We start from the raw sequence: 20,296 nt of genomic DNA, 5'->3' as shown, positions 1-20,296 counted from the left end.
GTCCTGATTCCACCTCAAGAGATAAAACATAGTATCTTTGAGCCCTTCTACAGAATTAAAATCTCCAATAAGTGGAAGATATTAGCATCCTTCATTCCAGAGGAGAACATAGTTTGATTAACCTCAAGAAGACCAAGAGAAGACCACCTGAGGCCAGATAAAAGAAGTACAAGCCCTGCACACACCTTGATCCTTATCAGCAACCCTGCCCTTGAACTGTTGCTATAAAACTCACCAAATCTCCCTGGACTGGGACACACAGTTTTTTCCAGAGCATAAGCCTCCTGTGTCCCTCTTTGCCTGGCAAAGAAATAAAGCTATTCCTCTTCCCAAAACTGTCTCCAAGATTTATTCAGCACCACTGCATAGAGGCTGAATTTTAAGCAGCACCACCAACCTGGTACAGTAGTACTATTATTCTTTTCTACTTCACAGATGAGAAAACTGAGGTTATAGAGGTTATATAACTTATCTAAGGTCCCCTAACTATTAAGTGATAATCATCCTGAACCTCTCCTCTAAATTCCAGACTTGTTTACCCAACTTGTTCCGAGAGGAGCAACCCCACGTCCATGGGCCAGAGGCTGCGCAGGCACAGGAGGACCGAGAGGAGCTACTCCATGTTCAAGCTCAGGAGGGGTGGCCGTGAGGAGATACCCCTCGTCCAAGGTAAGGAGCAGCGGCTGCGCTTTGCTGGAGCAGCCGTGGAGAGATACCCCACGTCCAAGGTAAGAGAAACCCAAGTAAGACAGTAGGTGTTGAGAGAGGGCATCAGAGGGCAGACACACTGAAACCTTAATCACAGAAAACTAGCCAATCCGATCACATGGACCACCGCCTTGTCCAACTCAATTAAACTAAGCCATGCCATGTGAGGCCACCAAAGACGGACAGGTCATGGTGGAGAGGTCTGACACAATGTGGTCCACTGGAGAAGGGAATGGCAAACCACTTCAGTATTCTTGCCTTGAGAACCCCATGGACAGTATGAAAAGGCAAAATGATAGGATACTAAAAGAGGAACTCCCCAGGTCAGTAGGTGCCCAATATGCTACAGGAGATCAGTGGAGAAATAACTCCAGAAAGAATGAAGGGATGGAGCCAAAGCAAAAACAATACCCAGCTGTGTATGTGACTGGTGATAGAAGCAAGGTTCGATGCTGTAAAGAGCAATGTTGCATAGGATCCAGGAATGTCAGGTCCATGAATCAAGGCAAATTGGAAGTGGTCAAACAGGAGATGACAAGAGTGAACGTTGATATTCTAGGAATCAGCGAACTAAAATGGACTGCAATGGGTGAATTTAACTCAGATGACCATTATATCTACTACTGTGGGCAGGAATCCCTCAGAAGAAATGGAGTAGCCATCATGGTCAACAAAAGAGTCTGAAATGCAGTACTTGGATGCAATCTCAAAAACGACAGAATGATCTCTGTTCGTTTCCAAGGCAAACCATTCAATATCATGGTAATCCAAGCCTATGCCCCAACCAGTAACACTGAAGAAGCTGAAGTTGAATGGTTCTATGAAGACCTACAAGACCTTTTAGAACTAACACCCAGAAAAGATGTCCTTTTCATTCTAGGGGCCTGGAATGCAAACGTAGGAAGTCAAGAAAAACCTCGAGTAACAGGCAAATCTGGCCTTGGAGTACGGAATGAAGCAGGGCAAAGGCTAATAGAGTTCTGCCAAGAGAACACACTGGTCATACCAAACACCCTCTTCCAACAACACAAGAGAAGACTCTACACATGGACATCATCAGATGGTCAACACTGAAATCAGACTGATTATATTCTTTGCAGCCAAAGATGGAGAAGCTCTATACAGTCGGCAAAAACAAGACCGGGAGCTGACTGTGCCTCAGATCATGAACTCCTTATTGCCAATTCAGACTTAAATTGAAGAAAGTGGGGAAAACAACTAGACCATTCAGGTATGACCTAAATCAAATCCCTTATGATTATACAGTGGAAGTGAGAAAGAGATTTAAGGGAGTAGATCTGATAGATAGAGTGCCTGATGAACTATGGATAGAGGTTCGTGACATTGTACAGGAGACAGGGATCAAGACCAGCCCCATGGAAAAGAAATGCAAAAAAGCAAAATGGCTGTCAGTGGAGCTCTTACAAATAGCTGTGAAAAGAAGACAAGTGAAAAGCAAAGGAGAAAAGGAAAGATATAAGCATCTGAATGCAGAGTTCCAAAGAATAGCAAGAAGAGATAAAGCCTTCCTCAGCGATCAATGCAAAGAAATAGAGGAAAACAACAGAATGGGAAAGACTAGAGATCTCTTTAAGAAAATTAGAGATACCAAGGGAACATATCATGCAAAGATGGGCTCGATAAAGGACAGAAATGGTATGGACCTAACAGAAGCAGAAGATATTAAGAAGAGGTGGCAAGAATACACAGAAGAACTGTACAAAAAAGAGCTTCACAACCAAGATAATAACGATGGTGTGATCACTCACCTAGAGCCAGACATCCTGGAATGTGAAGTCAAGTGGGCCTTAGGAAGCATCACTATGAACAAAGCTAGTGGAGGTGATGGAATTCCAGTTGAGCTATTTCAGATCTAGAAAGATGATGCTGTGAAGGTGCTGGACTCAATATGCCAGCAAATTTGGAAAACTCAGCAGTGGCCACAGGACTGGAAAAGGTCAGGTTTCATTCCAATCCCAAAGAAAGGCAATGCCAAAGAATGCTCAAACTACGGCACAACTGAACTCATCTCATACACTTGTAAAGTAATGCTCAAAATTCTCCAAGCCAGGCTTCAGCAGTACATGAACCGCGAACTTCCAGATGTTCAAGCTGGTTTTAGAAAATGCAGAGGAACCAGAGATCAAATTGCCAACATCTGCTGGATCATCGAAAAAGCAAGAGAATTCCATAAAAACATCTATTTCTGCTTTATTGACTATCCCAAAGCCTTTGACTGTGTGGATCACAATAAACTGGAAAATTCTGAAACAGATGGGAATACCAGACCACCTGACCTGCCTCCTGAGAAACCTATATGCAGGTCAGGAAGCAAGTTAGAACTGGACATGGAACAACAAACTGGTTCCTAATAGGAAAAGGAGTATGTCAAGGCTGTATATTGTCACCCTGCTTATTTAACTTCTATGCAGAGTACATCATGAGAAATGCTGGGCTGGAAGAAGCACAAGCTGGAATCAAGATTGCTGGGAGAAATACAATAACCTCAGATATACAGATGACACCACCCTTATGACAGAAAGTGAAGAACTAAAGAGCCTCTTGATGAAAGTGAAAGAGGAGAGTGAAAAGGTTGGCTTACAGCTCAACATTCAGAAAACTAAGATCATGGCATCCAGTCCCATCACTTCATGGCAAATAGATGGGGAAACAGTGGAAACAGTGGCTGACTTTATTTTTTTGGGTTCCAAAATCACTGCAGATGGTGACTGCAGCCATGAAATTAAAAGATGCTTACTCCTTGAAAGGAAAGTTATGACCAACCTAGATAGCATATTAAAAAGCACAGACAAAAATAAAAATAAATAAATAAATAAAAAGCACAGACATTACTTTGTCCACAAAGGTCCGTCTAGTCAAGGCTATTGTTTTTCCAGTGGTCAGGTATGCATGTGAGAGTTGGACTGTGAAGAAAGCTGAGCGCTGAAGAATTGATGCTTTTGAACTGTGGGGTTGGAGAAGACTCTTGAAAGTCCCATGGACTGCAAGGAGATCCAACCAGTCCATCCTAAAGGAGATCAGTCCTAGGTGTTCATTGGAAGGACTGATGTTGAAGCTGAAACTCTAATACTTTGGCTACCTGATGTGAAGAGCTGACTCATTTGAAAAGACCCTGATGCTGGGAGGGATTGGGGGCAGGAGGAGAAGGGGACAACAGAGGATGTGATGGTTGGATGGCATCACCGACTCAATGGGCATGGGTTTGGGAAGATTCTGGGAGTTGGTGATGGACAGGGAGGCCTGGCATGCTGTGATTCATTGGGTCGCAAAGTGTCGGACATGACTGAGCGACTGAACTGACTGGACTGAATTGTTCCCCAAAGCCTCCAATAGAACTGCAAAGTTTTTCTGAACACGAATGTCCATCCTGTCAAACACATCTGGGAATCTATAAATTATTTCCTCAGATTCCACTGCCCAATATCTCTCCTGAAGTTCTTGATCCTCCCACTCCAGTTTAGACTACTTATTATCTAGACTATTGCCCAGCAGTCACCCTGGACTTGCTATCACCCTTCTTTCCAGATCTTATGCCTTTTCATTTTTATCTGTTGTTTTGTTTGCCCCCTTACTTTTGATGGGACACATAGTCCAGCAGCTTCATAAGAAACAGCTCATGAGAAGTAACATTTTCAAAACCATGCATGTCTGAAAATGTCTTTACTCTCATGACTGACTGGTAGTTTGACTGGATAAAGAATTCTAAGTAAGAAATAATTTTCTCTCAGAAAGTATTATTCTACTGGTAGAGCTTCCAGAGCTGGGTTTTGGTATTTTTTTTAAGATTTATTTATTTACTTTTTGGCTGTGAGTCTTCATTGCTGCACGTGGACTTTCTCTAGTTTCCACAAGTGAGGGCTACTCTTCATTGCAGCGTGCAGGCTGCTCATCATGGTGGCTTCTCTTGTTGAGGAGCACAGGCTCTAGGCGCAAGGGCTTCAGCAGTTGCAGTGTATGGGCTCAGTAGTTGTGGCCCATGGGCTTAGTTGCTCCGAAGCATGTGGGATCTTCCCAGACTGGGGAATCAAACCTGTGTCCCTTGCATTGCAAGGAGCATTCTTAACCACTGGACCACCAGGGAAGCCCCCAGAGCTGGTTTTGAGAAGTCTGATACCATTTGAATTTTCAGTCCTATATATGGCCTCTGGTTCTCTCCTCCCCTATGCTGTAGAAGTATTTAGAATCTTATTTTTATTACCCATATTCTAAAATTTCACAACTATATGCTCTGAGATGGGTCTTTTTTTCATTCATTGTGCTGGGCACTTAGGAGGCCCTTTCACTTTGGAAGTTCATGCCCCTTGGTTGTAGAAAATGTTCTTGTATTAGTCAAAAACAGACTTCCTAGATTGATCCTTTACTTTTTAATTCTTTTCTCTCTTATTTTCCATCTTTGATTTTTCACCATTAATGGATGATTTCCTCTTTATCTCCTTGGCAGGCCAATCAAATACTTTAAATAAAGCCATAAATAAATAATCATATGAAACTATATATAAACATATAATCATATTTTAAAGTTTTCAAGAATCTTTATGGCTCTCTAATTGCTCCTATTTTATAGTATACTATTCTTATTTCATAGATGGATCTCCTTCTCAAACCTCTCCTAGAAGAAGCATATTTAGAAGATAATAATTAGTTTTTTTGCTGGTTACACTTCAAAGTTTTCTTCTTTTACTTGGGGCTCTTCAATTTCTCCAAATCCACCAGTTTCCTGGCAGGTGTGGGTGGGATGGGGATGATTCCTACCTGCTTAAGAGTCAAAGGATAGAAGAGGACTCGAAGTCTCAAGAGCCTCACCATTCAGTACACAGACAGTCCCTTCATTTCCCTCTTCTTAGGATAACATTCCTTCTCCATCAGCTGTCATACTAGATGCTTACCTAGTATGAAGCATGTATGGTTCAATTGTTTTCCAAAAATAAAAATTCACCTCTTGTTGAGGTAAGTGAGACTTAACTGATTAATTGCAATGAATGGAGATGGTGACTTTTAGGCCCAGTTACCCCTGAAAAGACTTTCAATAGTCCTCCTGTTTTCAGGCCAAGCCTGACATCCACCTTCAGTTCCAGAGCTGAACTGTAGGTTTTGTAGGTTTCTGTGATGCTAACTGGCTTGCTTCTATCTAGCATCTGCCTCTATAGACAGTACTTTCAAGGAACTCACCCTATCTGAAGGCTACAAATAAAAAGTAAACAAATAAATAAGATATTTTCAAAGACGATAAGAATGATGTAGACAAAGCATAATATGAGGGGGTAAAGAGTGATACTGGATGGCTATTTTAGACAGGCTAGTCAACAAAAGTCTCTTTGAGGACGGGATATCTCAGAAGAAGCATGCTAAATGATTCTGGAACAAAGACATTATAGGAAAAGGGAAAAGAAAGTACAAAGACCCTGAAGTATGAAAGAGGTTGGTGTATCTGAGAAACAAAAAGGCCAGTAAGGGTGGTTAGGATGGTGTAAGCTAGGAAAGAGTGATCAGAAATAAGCTCAGGGACTTCCCTAGCGGTCCAGTGGTTAAGACTTTGCCTTCCAATGCAAGGGGTGCAGGTTCAACCCCTGGTCGGGGAGCTAAGATCCCACATGCCTTGTAGCCAAAAAACATAACCTCATAGCCAAAAAGCATAAAACAGAAGCAATATTGTAACAAATTCAATAAAGACCTTAAAAATGGTCTACATTAAAAAAAAAGAAGAAAATAAGGTCAGAGAAGCAGATAGGTCAACTCATTTAAGGTCTTGTATGCATACATCTCAACATCAAAGCCCAGGGTTTAGACTTTATTTGAAGAGTGACAAAAAGTCATAGAAGGAAATTCAACAGAGGTGGATGGTATGATTTGATTTACCTTTTTCAAGTTCAAACTGGCTACCATGGAACAAGAGAGGAATCTGGGAGATCAACTAAGAGTGTTGAAGTAGGATGGTGGCTATGGAGCTAATAAGTGGTAGTCAGACTCAGGGCATATTTTAAAAATAATGTTAAACTACTTGAAGGTTTGAAGTAGGGTATAAAGGAAAAATATTAAAGATGACACCTAAGGTTTTGGCATAAGTAACAGATGAATGGTAATTCCATTTGCTGAGAATGGGAGACATCTAGAAAGTAAAACATGTGGGTGGGATAGGAATATGATCAACAGTGGCCCATAACAGGTGCTCAGTAATTGGTACCCTTTGTTTATACTAACAATCATCTTACATTGTATGTCAATTATATCTCAATAAATTTCTTAAAAATCACGTTCTTTCTGGGGTTATACTACGTCACTATCCACAGACAATAACATAAATAGTACTGAAGCTGATTCCACCTTTATTTTAAACAAAAACTTTCTGGTTATATGACATTAGAACTCAGACTCAATTCATAAGTCATCAGACTTTCTAGCATAGTACAGAGAAGAGAAAACAATATTAAGATCCCCTTACCAACGTGCAAGTGTTATAAAATTTGCTTTGACGGCTATATTGACACTCTTTCATTTAGTTACTCACTAGTATTACAATGATAAAATCAAAAAGGTGAACTTTAATCCATCATTTTTAAATGCTTCCCATTTATTCTGAACAACACGTGCACACACACAATGCAAACACACCCTGAGATAATATATTTTTCAAACCTGATTATTTAAAAACTATTCAACATTAATTCCGTATGATTTCTAAGCTGATCCATTCTCCTCATTTAACAAAAGGGGAAACCAAAGCCCAGAGGTCAAATAACTTGTCCAAGAGAACACAATTAGGAAATCACAGAGTGCATAAGAATGTGCATAAGAATAGCTGAAGATAAGGCTAGAAAAATAGAGCAGACGTTAGCTGTCTGTCTAAAGAATTTCTGATTCAATTCTGAAATAAATGGGAGCCACAAAAAGTTTTTAAGAAATGTTCAGTCGCTAAGTTGTGTCCAACTTTTTGTAACCCCATGAATTGCAGCACACCAGGCTTCCCTGTTCTTCACTATCTCCTGGAGTTTGCTCAAATTCATGTCCATTGAGTCAATGATTCTATCTAATGCACTCATCCTCTGCTGCTCTCTTCTCCTTTTGCCTTCCCTTCTCTTCTTTTGCTTTCCCAGAATCAGGATCTTTCCCAGTGAGCCAGCTCTTTGTATAAGCTATACGATTAGAGCTATGTATCAGGAAAAGTGAAAAGGAGGGCAAAAAGAATAATTCATTCAAGGCAAAAGTGAAGAGGATTGAACTGACAAATGCATAGGGGAAGAAGAAGATGCAAAAGTCTTTGAAGGTTTAAAATCAAGAGCTTAGTTTCTGATTAGAAGCAAGGAATAAAAGGAATAACTAGAGATGAATTTGGGATTTTCATAATGGGTAACTGGAAAGACTGCTATCTTAATAATGAGGTTGGGAAAATACTCTGACACATCCTCATAGCATTAGCAGATATTAGTCTGTTTCCTAGGTATACAGCTTGCTTCCTATGGAGACCATCTGGGAGGTAACAGTCCCCTACTTCTCATCTATTCACCATGGTATTACCTAGCATGGGGTTGGACTGAGTAGTTCTAAATAAATATTTGGTGATTTGAAAGCATATTCTTCATTTTAACAAAATGGCAATCATATTGTTGCATATGGATTCTGAAGAGGAGTTAATTCTGAATAAAAATAGGTAGATAGGAAAATAAATTCAGAATGTGGCCTAAAAAGAAGTAAACATGAGATTGTCAACAAGGAGTCTAAAAGAAATATTAAATTTCTCATGGCATGAAGAATAACAAAGAGGTATGAGAACAAATCTTGGTACAAGTCTTCAAAAAGGCCATTGGGGAGTGGAAGTGAGCAGGGCACAGAATTGGATTACAGATCTTTGAGCATAAGACTTCCTGGCATAAACAACCTTATTCACAAGAGGTCCAAACTATCAACAAAGGTCCCTCCCTCAACAAAGCACTTTATTGTTCTTTTTCTCAACTGATAAGTTAGAGCAACTGATGATAAAAACAATCTTAACTGTATCCATGTATTAAAAAAATATAGACACACAAACAAAATACACACATCTACTTGCCTCTGTGTCTCACCAGGGCCACTCTCTTCCTTCCAACTAGAAATCTTAGGAGGGAGAAAGATAAAAAGAAAAGAGGAAGTAGGGAGGCTGGGGTCAAGAAAAAGAGAGAAATAAAACTGCAAAAGTTCAGCTCATTCACTCATGCTGGGCACAAAATAGCTGTGCCAGCAGAGGACCAATTCATGCCCAGAGGATCAGATGCCCACCATCTGGCAGCACATGCAGATAGCCTTTTTTCCCAAGTACACCTTCAAAATCACTAATGTAGCAAATTTCAACTTTTTCTTTGTTTTTAAGTAGGAGATCTTTTCTGTAAAACTCTTAGATGGAAGTTCAATATAAAACAGCTTCTCTGGCTGGATGAAGCAGAGATGGAAACCGAAAGGCTCATCTGCTCAGCCACCTCCCTCCTGAGGTTAAGCCCCTGAGGACACAAGTCGGTGAAAATCCTAGGGTTCCAAGAGATGGATTCTTCCCAATTTAAATCTCATAATGAAGGAAAATTTTGGTGCATACTTCTGTCTCAGCTTTTGTACCTCTAGAAACAAACTAACCTGTACTAACAGCTTGAAAATAGGCTAAGAGCCATACTAACGAATGGGAACAAAAAATTTGAATCACAAAAAATATAAACTATGAACAGTAAATTTCTAAGACGATTAGAAAAGCATTCATGGAGAAGAAAATGGCAGCCCACTCCAGTACCCTTGCCTGGAAAACCCCATGGACAGAGAAGCCTGGTAGGCTACAGTCCATGGGGTCGCAAAGAGTAGGACACGACTGAGCGACATCACTTTCACTTTCACTTTCCTCACCTCCTACTCTACTCTGTCTATAAAAGAAACTGGCATTCAGACCCATATAAGATCATACGCTGGGGCACTAGCCTGCCATCTTCTAGGACGCCTAACTTTCCAAATAAAGTTGTATTCCTTGCTTCAGCAAAAAAAAAAAAAGAAAAGCATTCAGTTCAGTCGCTCAGTCGTGTCCGACTCTTTGCGACCCCATGAACCACAGCATGCCAGGCCTCCCTATCCATCACCAACTGCCGGAGTCCACCCAAACCCATGTCCATTGAGTCGGTGATACCATTCAACCATCTCATCTTCTGTCGTCCCCTTCTCCTCCTGCCCTCAATCTTTTCCAACATCAGGGTCTTTTCAAATGGGTCAGCTCTTCGCATCAGGTGGCCAAAGTATTGGAGCTGCAGCTTCAAAATCAGTCCTACCAATGAACACCCAAGTCTGATCTGTTTTAGGATGGACTGGTTGGATCTCCTTGCAGTCCGAAGGACTCTCAAGAGTCTTCTCCAACACCACAGTTCAAAAGCATCAATTCTTCAGCACGCAGCTTTCTTTATAGTCCAACTCTCACATCCATACATGACCACTGGAAAAACCTTGACTAGACGGACCTTTATTGACAACATAATGTCTCTGCTTTTTAATATGCTGTCTAGGTTGGTCATAACTTCCCTTCCAAGGAGTAAGCATCTTTTAATTTCATGACTGCAATCACCATCTGCAGTGATTTTGGAGCCCAGAAAAATAAAGTCAGCCACGGTTTCCACTGTTCCCCCATCTATTTGCCATGAAGTGATGGGACCAGATGCCATGATCTTAGTTTTCTGAATGTTGAGCTTTAAGCCAACTTTTTCCCTCTCCTCTTTCACTTTCATCAAGAGGCTCTTTAGTTCTTCTTCACTTTCTGCCATAAGGGTGGTGTCACCTGCATATCTGAGGTTATTGTATTTCTCCTGGCAATCTTGATTCTAGCTTGTGCTTCCTCCAGCCCAGCGTTTCTCATGATGTACTCTGTGTATAAGTTAAATAAGCAGGGTGACAATATACAGCCTTGACGTACTCCTTTTCCTATTTGGAACCATTCTGTTGTTCCATGTCCAGTTCTGACTGTTGCTTCCTGACCTACATACAGGTTTCTCAAGAGGCAGGTCTGGTGGTCTGGTATTCCCATCTCTTTCAGAATTTTCTGCAGTTTATTGTGATCCACACAGAAAACCATTAAGGAAATAAAAATTCTAAGAATTTGAGACTGGGACACAGTTGTGCATCCTCAGTTCAGTTCAGTTCAGTTGCTCAGTCGTGTCCGACTCTTTGAGACACCATTGAGTGCAGCACGCCAGGCCTCCCTGTCCATCACCAACTCCCGGAGTTTACTCAAACTCTTGTCCATTGAGTCCGTGATGCCATCCAACCATCTCATCCTCTGTCATCCCCTTCTCCTCCTGCCTTCAATCTTTCCCAGCATCAGGGTCTTTTCAAATGAGTCAGCTCTTTACATCAAGTGGCCAGAGTACTGGAGTTTCAGCTTCAACATCAGTCCTAGGGAAGTATAATAAATGCTTCTACTACTATAGGACTCCTCTGGCTAACAAAAGCCAAGAGGACTTTGCTTGCTCTAGGCCCCCTTGATTGGATAATTTCCTTCTGTTGTATTCAAAATATACAATGAAAGTAAAGGCATGAAAACATGAAAGATATAAACAACTAGAACTTCTTTTAAAAAGTAATACACTTCCAGGCTTTTAACTGCACTATATTTGAGACAGATGGCTTATGCAGGACAAAAAATGTCACCATCAAAATGAAAACCCACCATGGTTAATAATCAGTATAGTAATTTTCATGTATTATATGCTTACTGTGGATTATAACAGATCTATAGATTTTATATACATTATCTCATTTGTTGGCTTATTGTGAAGATCAAGATAGAATTAACATTACATTTTATATGTTAGAAAACTTAGCTCACAGCAAAGAATATGATTTTTTGTAAGTTAAAAGGGAAGGGCGTGTCATTCCTGAACAACGAGGTGAAAAAAAGATAGGCTGAGAAAGTAGACCAAGGAGACTTGGTCTAGGAATAGTATAGACTTGGAATAGGAATGGTATTCAACAAGAGCAAAGATGTGCATAGACTGAAAGCCCAGGATTATCCAATATAGTAGCTGCTAAACTTCCTGTGGCAATTTAAATAAAATCAAACAAAAAATTTAGTTCCTTCTTTGTACTAGCCACATTTCAATGCTCATTAGCCACATGAAGCTATTGAACAGCACAGATAAAGAACATTTCCATCATTTTAGAAAGTTCTATTCTATTCAACAGCATCACTCTAGCAGAAAACTCTTGAATGTACTAGAAACAGCAGTAGACCCTCAACAAATGTTTGGTGAGTGAATGAATGATAAAAGACAGATGGGATGCAGTGAGCCATTTAAAGAACTAGCCAGAGGAAAAGAAACTAATAATAATAGCTAACATTTACTGGACACTTAACAAAACCAAGTACTATTCCAGGGTGCTTTATATGGATTAAATTAATCCTCAATAACAACTCTACGAGGGATTTACGGTCATTATTCTCATTATACATGGGAAAACTAAGGATCTCAGAGGTTAAATAACTTTCCCAAGATCCAGGATTTGAATTCAGGCAGCTTGATCTGGAATCCAGAGCCTCCATTTTTAATCAGTACACTGTATAGTATTCTACTTCTTTATATAACAACTACATATTTAAACTTTGCTGTCAGGAAATAAAATTTGTTTAAAGTCAATCTTCCCATGCAATTACCAGTCAAGTTCATAGTGAAGAGAACAAAAAAAGAAGTGATGAATAAAGAAGATTGGCAGAAAATATATCAAATGTTAATACTAGCTTGATGCCTAGATGCTGAGATTAAGGACCATTTTTTATTTTCCTGTTTTTGCGAATACTATTTTCTCAATGAATCATCCACAGTGATGATGTATCATTTCTACAATAATAATAAAACACTACTTTTTAAACAAGACGAAAATATAATCAGCTTAAAAATTCCTAAGCAGAACATCAAATCAAAACTCAACCATCTCGAGGAAATGGCAACCCACTCCAGTATTCTTGCCTGGGAAATTCCATGGACAGAGGAGCCTGATGGGCTACAATCCATGGGGCTGCAAAGAGTTGAACACAATTTAGCAACTAAACAACATATACTATATGGTATACTATACATTAAATAGTAAAAAAAAAAAAAAAAAAAGACTCAACCATCTGAAACACTGATATCCCCTAACTGATCTCTTGGCCACCAGTCTCCCCATCATTAAACCATTCTGAATTTGCCATTAGTTACCCTCTGTCATCTAATCCCTGCTCAGAATTCAACACATAAAACATAAAATATAATCTTCTTGGCTTTGGGCAAAACATTTCTGCATAGAATGGCCCAGTTCTACCTTTCCACATTTATCTACCAATGCTATCCCGTCAAATCCTTTAGGAGAGACATGAAAGAAAAAGTTCTTCTAGGAGAAACATGGTAGAAAGAGTCCTACCTCAAAGTTACAGACCTCAGACAACACATATCTCTTGGCCTCAGTTTCTCCAATGGAGAAAAACTGTGAAAATTAAATCTTTAAACAGCCAAAACAGCCAGCATACAAGGAAGACTTCAATAAGTGGTTTTCTCATTGCTGTTATTATTATCAAAATTTTTTTCAGTCCAATAAATTACTCTATTTATTCCCTGACCAGATCACAAAAATAATCATAGTAGATATCTTAGTTCATCCTTTGAACAAGCTGTTGATCTAGCCTTCCCTGTGGCCAGCATCTCTACCTTCTACAAAATGGGTGGTCTTTTCCTTCATTCCACCTCATGGAGAAGAGAATTTGAATGGTCACAAGAAGTTGTTTCCTTCTTTGAAGAATTTTCCAACAGTATAGGTCTTATCAATCAGATCCTCCATGTAGATAATGTTATATTTACCAAGACATCAGGCAATCCATGTGTTATCTGTCAGGGAAATTTGCTTCTTGTTGATTCTGTCATAACCACATCTGTAGATCAATTCATCTACTGACTGTAGGTTTGGTTACCACCACGCAATATATGGTTCCACGGTCCATGGCATGTTAAATGGAGCATAGTCAATCTTAACGAAGGTGCCATTGAAGACTTGACAAAGGTGAAGAAGTTGCAACGTCTTTCAGATCTGTGAACTCACAACACTGATGCCTCTGATCCTAATGACAAATGCCAGTTTGGACTCTGCATGTGCATAGAAGCTGCCAGCTTTTCTTGCCATCCTAGCCATCAGAATCTCAGTTCTGTACATCTGCCTATACTCTTTGTGAGAGCACTTAGCTCCTTTACAGACAAGCTTCATTCCTTACCTTTTGAAGGATCTTTTGGGCAAATTTCTTTCATAGGCACTTGATCTTGAGCTCTGCAAAATTCCTTCCCATTTCAAAAAATATATTTGTTTTCTAATTTTATTTATTTTGCTGTGCCAGTCATAATGGCAGCACACACAATCTTCCATCTTTGTTGCGGCATGTGGGATCTTTTACTTGCAGAATACGGAATCTTTAGTTGTGGCATGCAGGATCTAATTCCCTAACTAGAGATCAAACCCAGGCCCCCTGCATAGGGAGCATGGAGTCTTAGCCACTGTCCACCAGTGAAGTCCTCAAAATTCCTTCATTTTTTCCTAAGGGTTTCAGTAGGAGCCTTAGTTTTCTCCTCTTCTGCATACTCCATAGCCAAATGGGCTTTTAATTCACTGACTCCTTAAAAAGCTTTGGACTTTTACCTTTATGCTTTATTTGTTATTATTTTGTTCCTTTCTGAGTTTCTAGAAGACTCCTGAGAGTCCCTTGGACAGCCAGGAACTCAAACCAGTGACTTAAAGGAAATCAACCCTGAATATTCATTGGAAGGACTCATGCTGAAGCTGAAGCTCCAATACTCTGGGCCACCTGATGTGAAGAGCCAACTCACTGGAAAAGACCCTGATGCTGGGAAAGATTGAAGGCAGAAGGAGAAGGGGAAGACAGAGGATGAGATGATTGGATGGCATCACCAACTCACTGGACATGAGTTTGAGCAAACTCCAGGAGATAGTGAAGGACAGGGAAGCCTGGTGTGCTGCAGTCCACAGGGTCACAAAGAGTCAGACACAATTTAGCGACTAAACAACAACAAGTTTGTTACTTTCTGAGTTCTTTCCCTAGCTTCTAAAATCCTATTAAACTTCACGTTCCAATTTGAGTTAACCTCCTCCAAGAAAGCTTTATGGCTCTGCCAAGGGAATTCCCAAAAGTTGCCTTATTAAATGCAGTTAATTACCAGAAAATTAAGTCTCAATAGGTAAAAAAAGACCTACAGCACAGCTAAATTCCAGCAAGACAGATTCAGCATGAAACCTGGAATCCTTCTTTTCAGCTATTAATACTATTCTAACAAGTCTCCAATAATGTTTCAGCTTTCTCACTGATCTCTGGAAGGAAGGAAAAGCCATTACCTAAGGATGTTGGGATGGGAGAGTCTATTCATGAGCTGCACTTCTTTCAGCATGTTTGCCCGGTTACTGCTCAACGTGTTCATCTTAAGAGCCATCACCTGGCCGGAAGCTCGGTGGCGCACCTAGAAAATATAATAAAACAAGAGACTCAAGGACGGCAGCCGTATATGAGGTCAAAGTCTCCACATGTAGAGCATGCTGAGATGTTTTACTGCCAATTCAGATAAAACAGACATGGTAAGACATGTCATCATTCTATAAACTCTGATTACATAAGGGTTTCACAACCGTTAACAAAGATGGATTTATTCCTTTGAAGACCAAAACTGTTTCATATTAAGCTGGCTAGAAAATACATGATTATACCTCAAGAAATAATGACTTCTTACTTTGCTGTCCACCTAAAACTATCACAACATTGTTAACTGGCTATACTCCAATACAAAATAAAAAGTTTACTTTAAAAAAAAAGAAAAAAAATCACGATGTCTTAAAAAAAATACCTTAGAGAAAAATGGGGAAAATGTATTAGGCTGGTTCCTCATGGCCAATGCTTCTGAGCCTTAGGACACTAACCGGAAAGTCTCTTTCGTGGAGTTTTAATTGTGCACAGAAAAGATTCATTCACAAGGCTTATATAACACTTAATGAACTATAAAACTGTCTTTATAGGACACTAAACCCACAGCTTCAAAATCTCTCCCAAGCACCATAAAATGTATATCTATACAGAAAAAATTATTGCATGTTAAATATAGAAAGAAGGCAGTGAATCTTCTGGACCTAATATTGAGTAAGCCAACCCAAAGTTCCTTATAATCATTTACACACAATCAAGTCAGATACAAAAAACCTGAGCCACACCACTTACACCATTACCCATATACACAGAGCAAAGTCTACTTCTAAAACATTCATCCTCTGTAGAACTCAATCTATTTTACATGTAAAAATATTATTTTATAATTTCAATGCACACTCCACAGGTTTAAAAAACTCAACACTTTACCTGCAAGAAAATTAACTATGTTTTCAGTCTCCAAAAGTAGTCTCAGTCGTATCAAAATGAGAGAGAATCAAAATGAGAGACTAACAAAATAAGAGAAAATATTTTGTCTTAACCAAAAGAAGCTCAATTATTCACTTAGATATGTGTTTCCTACTGGGCAATTATGAATGAGGCTGTAGAAGAGTTACAAAGTACCAAAGACCTCATTGCTGCTGCTGCTGCTAAGTCGCTTCAGTCGTGTCCAACTCTGTGCGACCCCAGAGACGTCCGCCCACCAGGCTCCCCCGTCCCTGGGATTCTCCAGGCAAGAACACTGGAGTGGGTTGCCATTGCCTTCTCCAAAAGACCTCATTACTTACTGGTTAAAAAAAAATTCATTTCAGATCATGTACAACAGGGACATGCCATGCACAACTATCATCATTCTATGGACTTTCAGAGTATCATTTCAGGATATTATTTCTACTTCACCAAGTGGAAATTCCAATAGAAAACACAAATATCTACTTAACTCTTCAATCTCCAGAAATTCTTTGACAGGACAACAGCCTCAGAAGTTTAGTATAGCTATTAATATAGGACAGACAACACAGCTTATCTTAAAACTCAAAGGTACAATGTTTCAGAGTGTGTAGACAGAAGAAGGGGAAGGAAGAATTAAAACACTCAGAGCCACAGGAACCCTAATCAGAAGAACTGAGCACAACACTGGCTGTCTCTCCCCTCTTCTAGATCCCTGAGTGAGATTTGGAGCCCAACTCTCTTCTGAGTGCATCAGTGATTCTGTTGTCATGTACCTCGTGACTGATGAAAGAGAAGTGGCTTTCCTTTTCAGATCCTGCATGGATAAGTTAAAAGAGACATTTATATACAAAGAACACACTGACAGTATTTTTCCAGCTTTATTTACAGAAGACATCTGTTTTTTAAAAGGGCTCTCCATTCTGAAAGTCACTCCTCTTTTTTTTTTTTTTCTATCATTTGAAAACTATCACTCTTGAGGTCTTTTTTTTTTTTAAATGTCTGCTTTTAAGAAACTTTGATAAAACAATGTGTGAAATTTAGGGATAAAAAAACTTGTTTCAAATTAATCACAAAAAACCCTACTTCCTTAAACAAGTGGACAAGGAGATGAACATGTTCATAACACTGTATATCTTTCATGTGCATAAAATATTTTCCTCTTTCTTCTAGCCCCTCAAATTCTACCTATCTTTGAAGGCCACACTCAAATATACCCTTCCTCTCTGATGTCTTCCTTGTCTGTCTCTAGGAACTGTTTGTGGTTTCCTTCTTTATACTGCCTCAGAACAACAGTATACCACTGAAGTCACAGTTCTGTGCATAAATATATCCTCACTAGGCTACAAACCATTTTGAGGCCAGGATCTATATTGTATTAATTTTTATTTTGCAGTACCTAAAAGGCCTGGCACATCATAAGAAAGCAATAAAAACAACAGCAAGAACGGTTAGTTAAATGATACTTCTAACGTACTTTTTAAGGGCCAGTGCATCATTCATTTATCCAGGTAATTTCTTTCGGGGTAGTGCTTTTCTTTCTTTTTCTCTTTTTGGTGGCAGAGGTACAGGGGGAGGATATAAACAGAAGAGCAGTACAAGATTTGGCTTAAATTTTCTGGAATTAGCCATCTAGAAAAGGACAAACAATAAGCAATTTGACCAATCAGTAAAGAAAGAGAATAAAGACTCAAATACATCACAAGAGGTATTTATATGAATGTTGATGCACTTAGGGGAAAACTTTATGGGACTTCAGTGAAATCTCCAAGAATTAATAGATTTGGACAGATTTTTGAAGCACAAAACTGACTACAGGCGATAAAGAAAAAGGTATCATCCAATATATAGGTCCACAGGATTTCCCTGGCAGTCCAGTGGTTAAGACTCCACATTTCCAATTCAGAGGACGTGGGTTCAGTCCCTGGTCAGTGAACTAAGATCCCACATGCCTCCGAGCAAGGTAAAAAAACCCAAAAAACATAGAGATCCACTAAACATAGGGAACCTGTCTAAATCCAGGAGGATCTTCATTCCAAGTTGTCAAAACCACAAAAATTTGTTAGCCCTCAAACCTACTTAGATTTTCAAAATAAAGGGAAGGTCAGTTTCTGCTTAAGTTTGTTCTCTACACATAGATCATTGCTACTACTACTAAGAGGATTTCCAAGAGACTGATATCTTTAAATACCTTTTCAAAAAAAAAATTAAAAACACAACTGCCATATGATCCAGCAATTCTACTTCTAGGTACAAACCCAAAAGGACTGAAAAAGGGTCTCAAAAAAATATTTGTACACTCATGTTCAAAACAGCATTATTTATAATAACCAAAGGGCAGAAGCAACCCAAGAGTCCATCAACAGATAAACAGATAAACAAAATGTGGCACATGAGGAAATATTATTCAGCCTTAAAAAGGAAGGAAATTTTGACATATGCTATTACATGGATGAACCTTGAAGATATTACGCTAAGTGAAGTAAGCCAGTCAGGAAAAGGCAAATACTTATGATTCCACTTATATGAGGTTCCTTGGATAGTTTAATTCAAACAGAAAGAATGTAGAATGGTGGTTGCTAGGGGTTGCAGGGAGGGGAGGAATTCAGAATTGTTTAATGGGTACAGAGTTTTAGCCTTGCAAGATGAAAAGAGTTCTGGAGAATGGTGACACAAAAATAGGAACTGAATTATACACTTAAAAATGGTTAAGATGGTAAATTTTATATATACTTTACCACAAGTATAAATAAAGAAAGGAAGAAAAGAAAGAAGAGATAGAGAGGGAAGAGAAGAGAATCACCAAGGTAAGAAAATTACTATCCCTTTTTGATTTTTTTTTTTTTTTTTTCCCTTTTTGATTTTTAAACTTAGCTGATGCTACCACAGGATCTTCAAATCCACTTTCTAAAGAAGAACATAGCAGAGTGGTGAAGTACTCAAGCTGTCAAGATTAGCAGATCAAATCCAAGTTTTAATGCTTAGAGTGACTTCTTTTTGAAGTTTTCTGTTGTAAAATAAAGAGAATGATAGTCTCTATCTCATTTGGAGGATAAACTGATGTTGTTGTGTTAAAGAAACAAAAAAATGTGTATAAAGTACTTAACATAGTGCTTGGCACACAGTATTCAGATAAATAGGTATTGTTTTTAATAAAGATAAGAAACTATATGTTCATAATAGTTTAGCATATCAGGTGATTTTGAGATGATATAAAAAATGTATACTAATTTTAAGTGAAAAGAGCAATATTCAAATCTGTATTGGCCTCCAAGATGATTTATTTATCACAAAGGGGAAAAGATAACCTTTACAATGGAGAGGTCTGACAGCTAGCACCTTAATCAAGGGGTTATAAATTCAGTTATTAGCAAAAGTGAGACATGCAACATTATCAACCTTCTGAAGCAATGAAATATACTTGCCAAATGTTTAACTCAAATCTAATCATAAGAAACTGACTCATCAGAAAAGACCCTGATGCTGAGAAAGACTGAAGGCAGGGGGAGAAGGGGATGACAGAGGATGAGATGGTTGGATGGCATCACCGACTCAACATCATGGACATGAGTTTGAGTAAACTCCGGGAGTTGGTGATGGACAGGGAGGTCTGGCGTGCTGCAGTCCATGGGGTCGCAAAGAGTTGGACATGACTGAGTGACTGAAGTGAACTGAATCATAAGAAAAAAATTAGACATATTCAGAATATCTAAAAGACAACTGTACAGTACTCTTCAAACAAACAAAATGTGGGGGAACATTCTAGATGAAAAAAAATTTGGCCATACCTCATGGCATGGGGGATATTAGTTCCCTGACCAAGGATCGAACATGTACCCCCTGCAGTGGAAGCTCAGAGTCTTAAGCACTGGACTGCCAGGGAAGTCCTGGAATATTCTAGATTAAAAGAGATTAACAGTCATAACCACTGAAATGAAACAGATGAAATCTTAACTGAATTCAGGATCCAAAAGTTATAAGACTTTTTGGAGGCAAACAGAGAAAATTTATTAATAGAGACTGTACATTAAATTATTTTACTGAATTAAGGTTAATTGTCTAATGTATAAATAATGATATGCTTTGTAAAAGAATGTATTCTTAGAAGATACATACTAAAGTATTTAAGTGTTATGATGTCTGCAATTTGCTTTCAAGTGGTCTGTCCAAAAAAAT

General features: G+C 39.0%; 1 protein-coding gene, 1 long non-coding RNA gene and 1 pseudogene across 7 annotated transcripts in view; 1 reads left to right on the top strand and 2 right to left on the bottom strand.

The window, feature by feature from the left end:
- TESK2 (testis associated actin remodelling kinase 2) overlaps nucleotides 1-20,296 on the bottom strand; it is a 139,303-nt gene that overhangs the window by 55,497 nt on the left and 63,510 nt on the right. For 5 of the 6 annotated variants that reach the window (XM_006052569.4, XM_044945079.2, XM_006052570.4 and 2 more), the window contains exon 3: nucleotides 15,091-15,212. In XM_006052569.4, coding sequence (XP_006052631.1) covers nucleotides 15,091-15,212 — 122 coding nt within the window. Of the gene's footprint in view, nucleotides 1-15,090; nucleotides 15,213-17,597; nucleotides 17,753-20,296 lie in introns of all 6 variants that reach the window. The other variant, XM_045166165.1, reaches the window with a different exon arrangement.
- On the top strand, nucleotides 274-19,164 carry LOC123334130. The gene is made up of 3 exons (XR_006551931.1): nucleotides 274-400; nucleotides 530-669; nucleotides 18,995-19,164. It is a non-coding gene; the product is annotated as an uncharacterized LOC123334130 (long non-coding RNA).
- On the bottom strand, nucleotides 11,004-14,498 carry LOC123334128 (annotated as a pseudogene).

This window comes from Bubalus bubalis, chromosome 6, assembly GCF_019923935.1.
Source record: "Bubalus bubalis isolate 160015118507 breed Murrah chromosome 6, NDDB_SH_1, whole genome shotgun sequence".
Taxonomy (NCBI): domain Eukaryota; kingdom Metazoa; phylum Chordata; class Mammalia; order Artiodactyla; family Bovidae; genus Bubalus; species Bubalus bubalis.
This window is presented reverse-complemented; position numbering and strand designations above follow the sequence as displayed.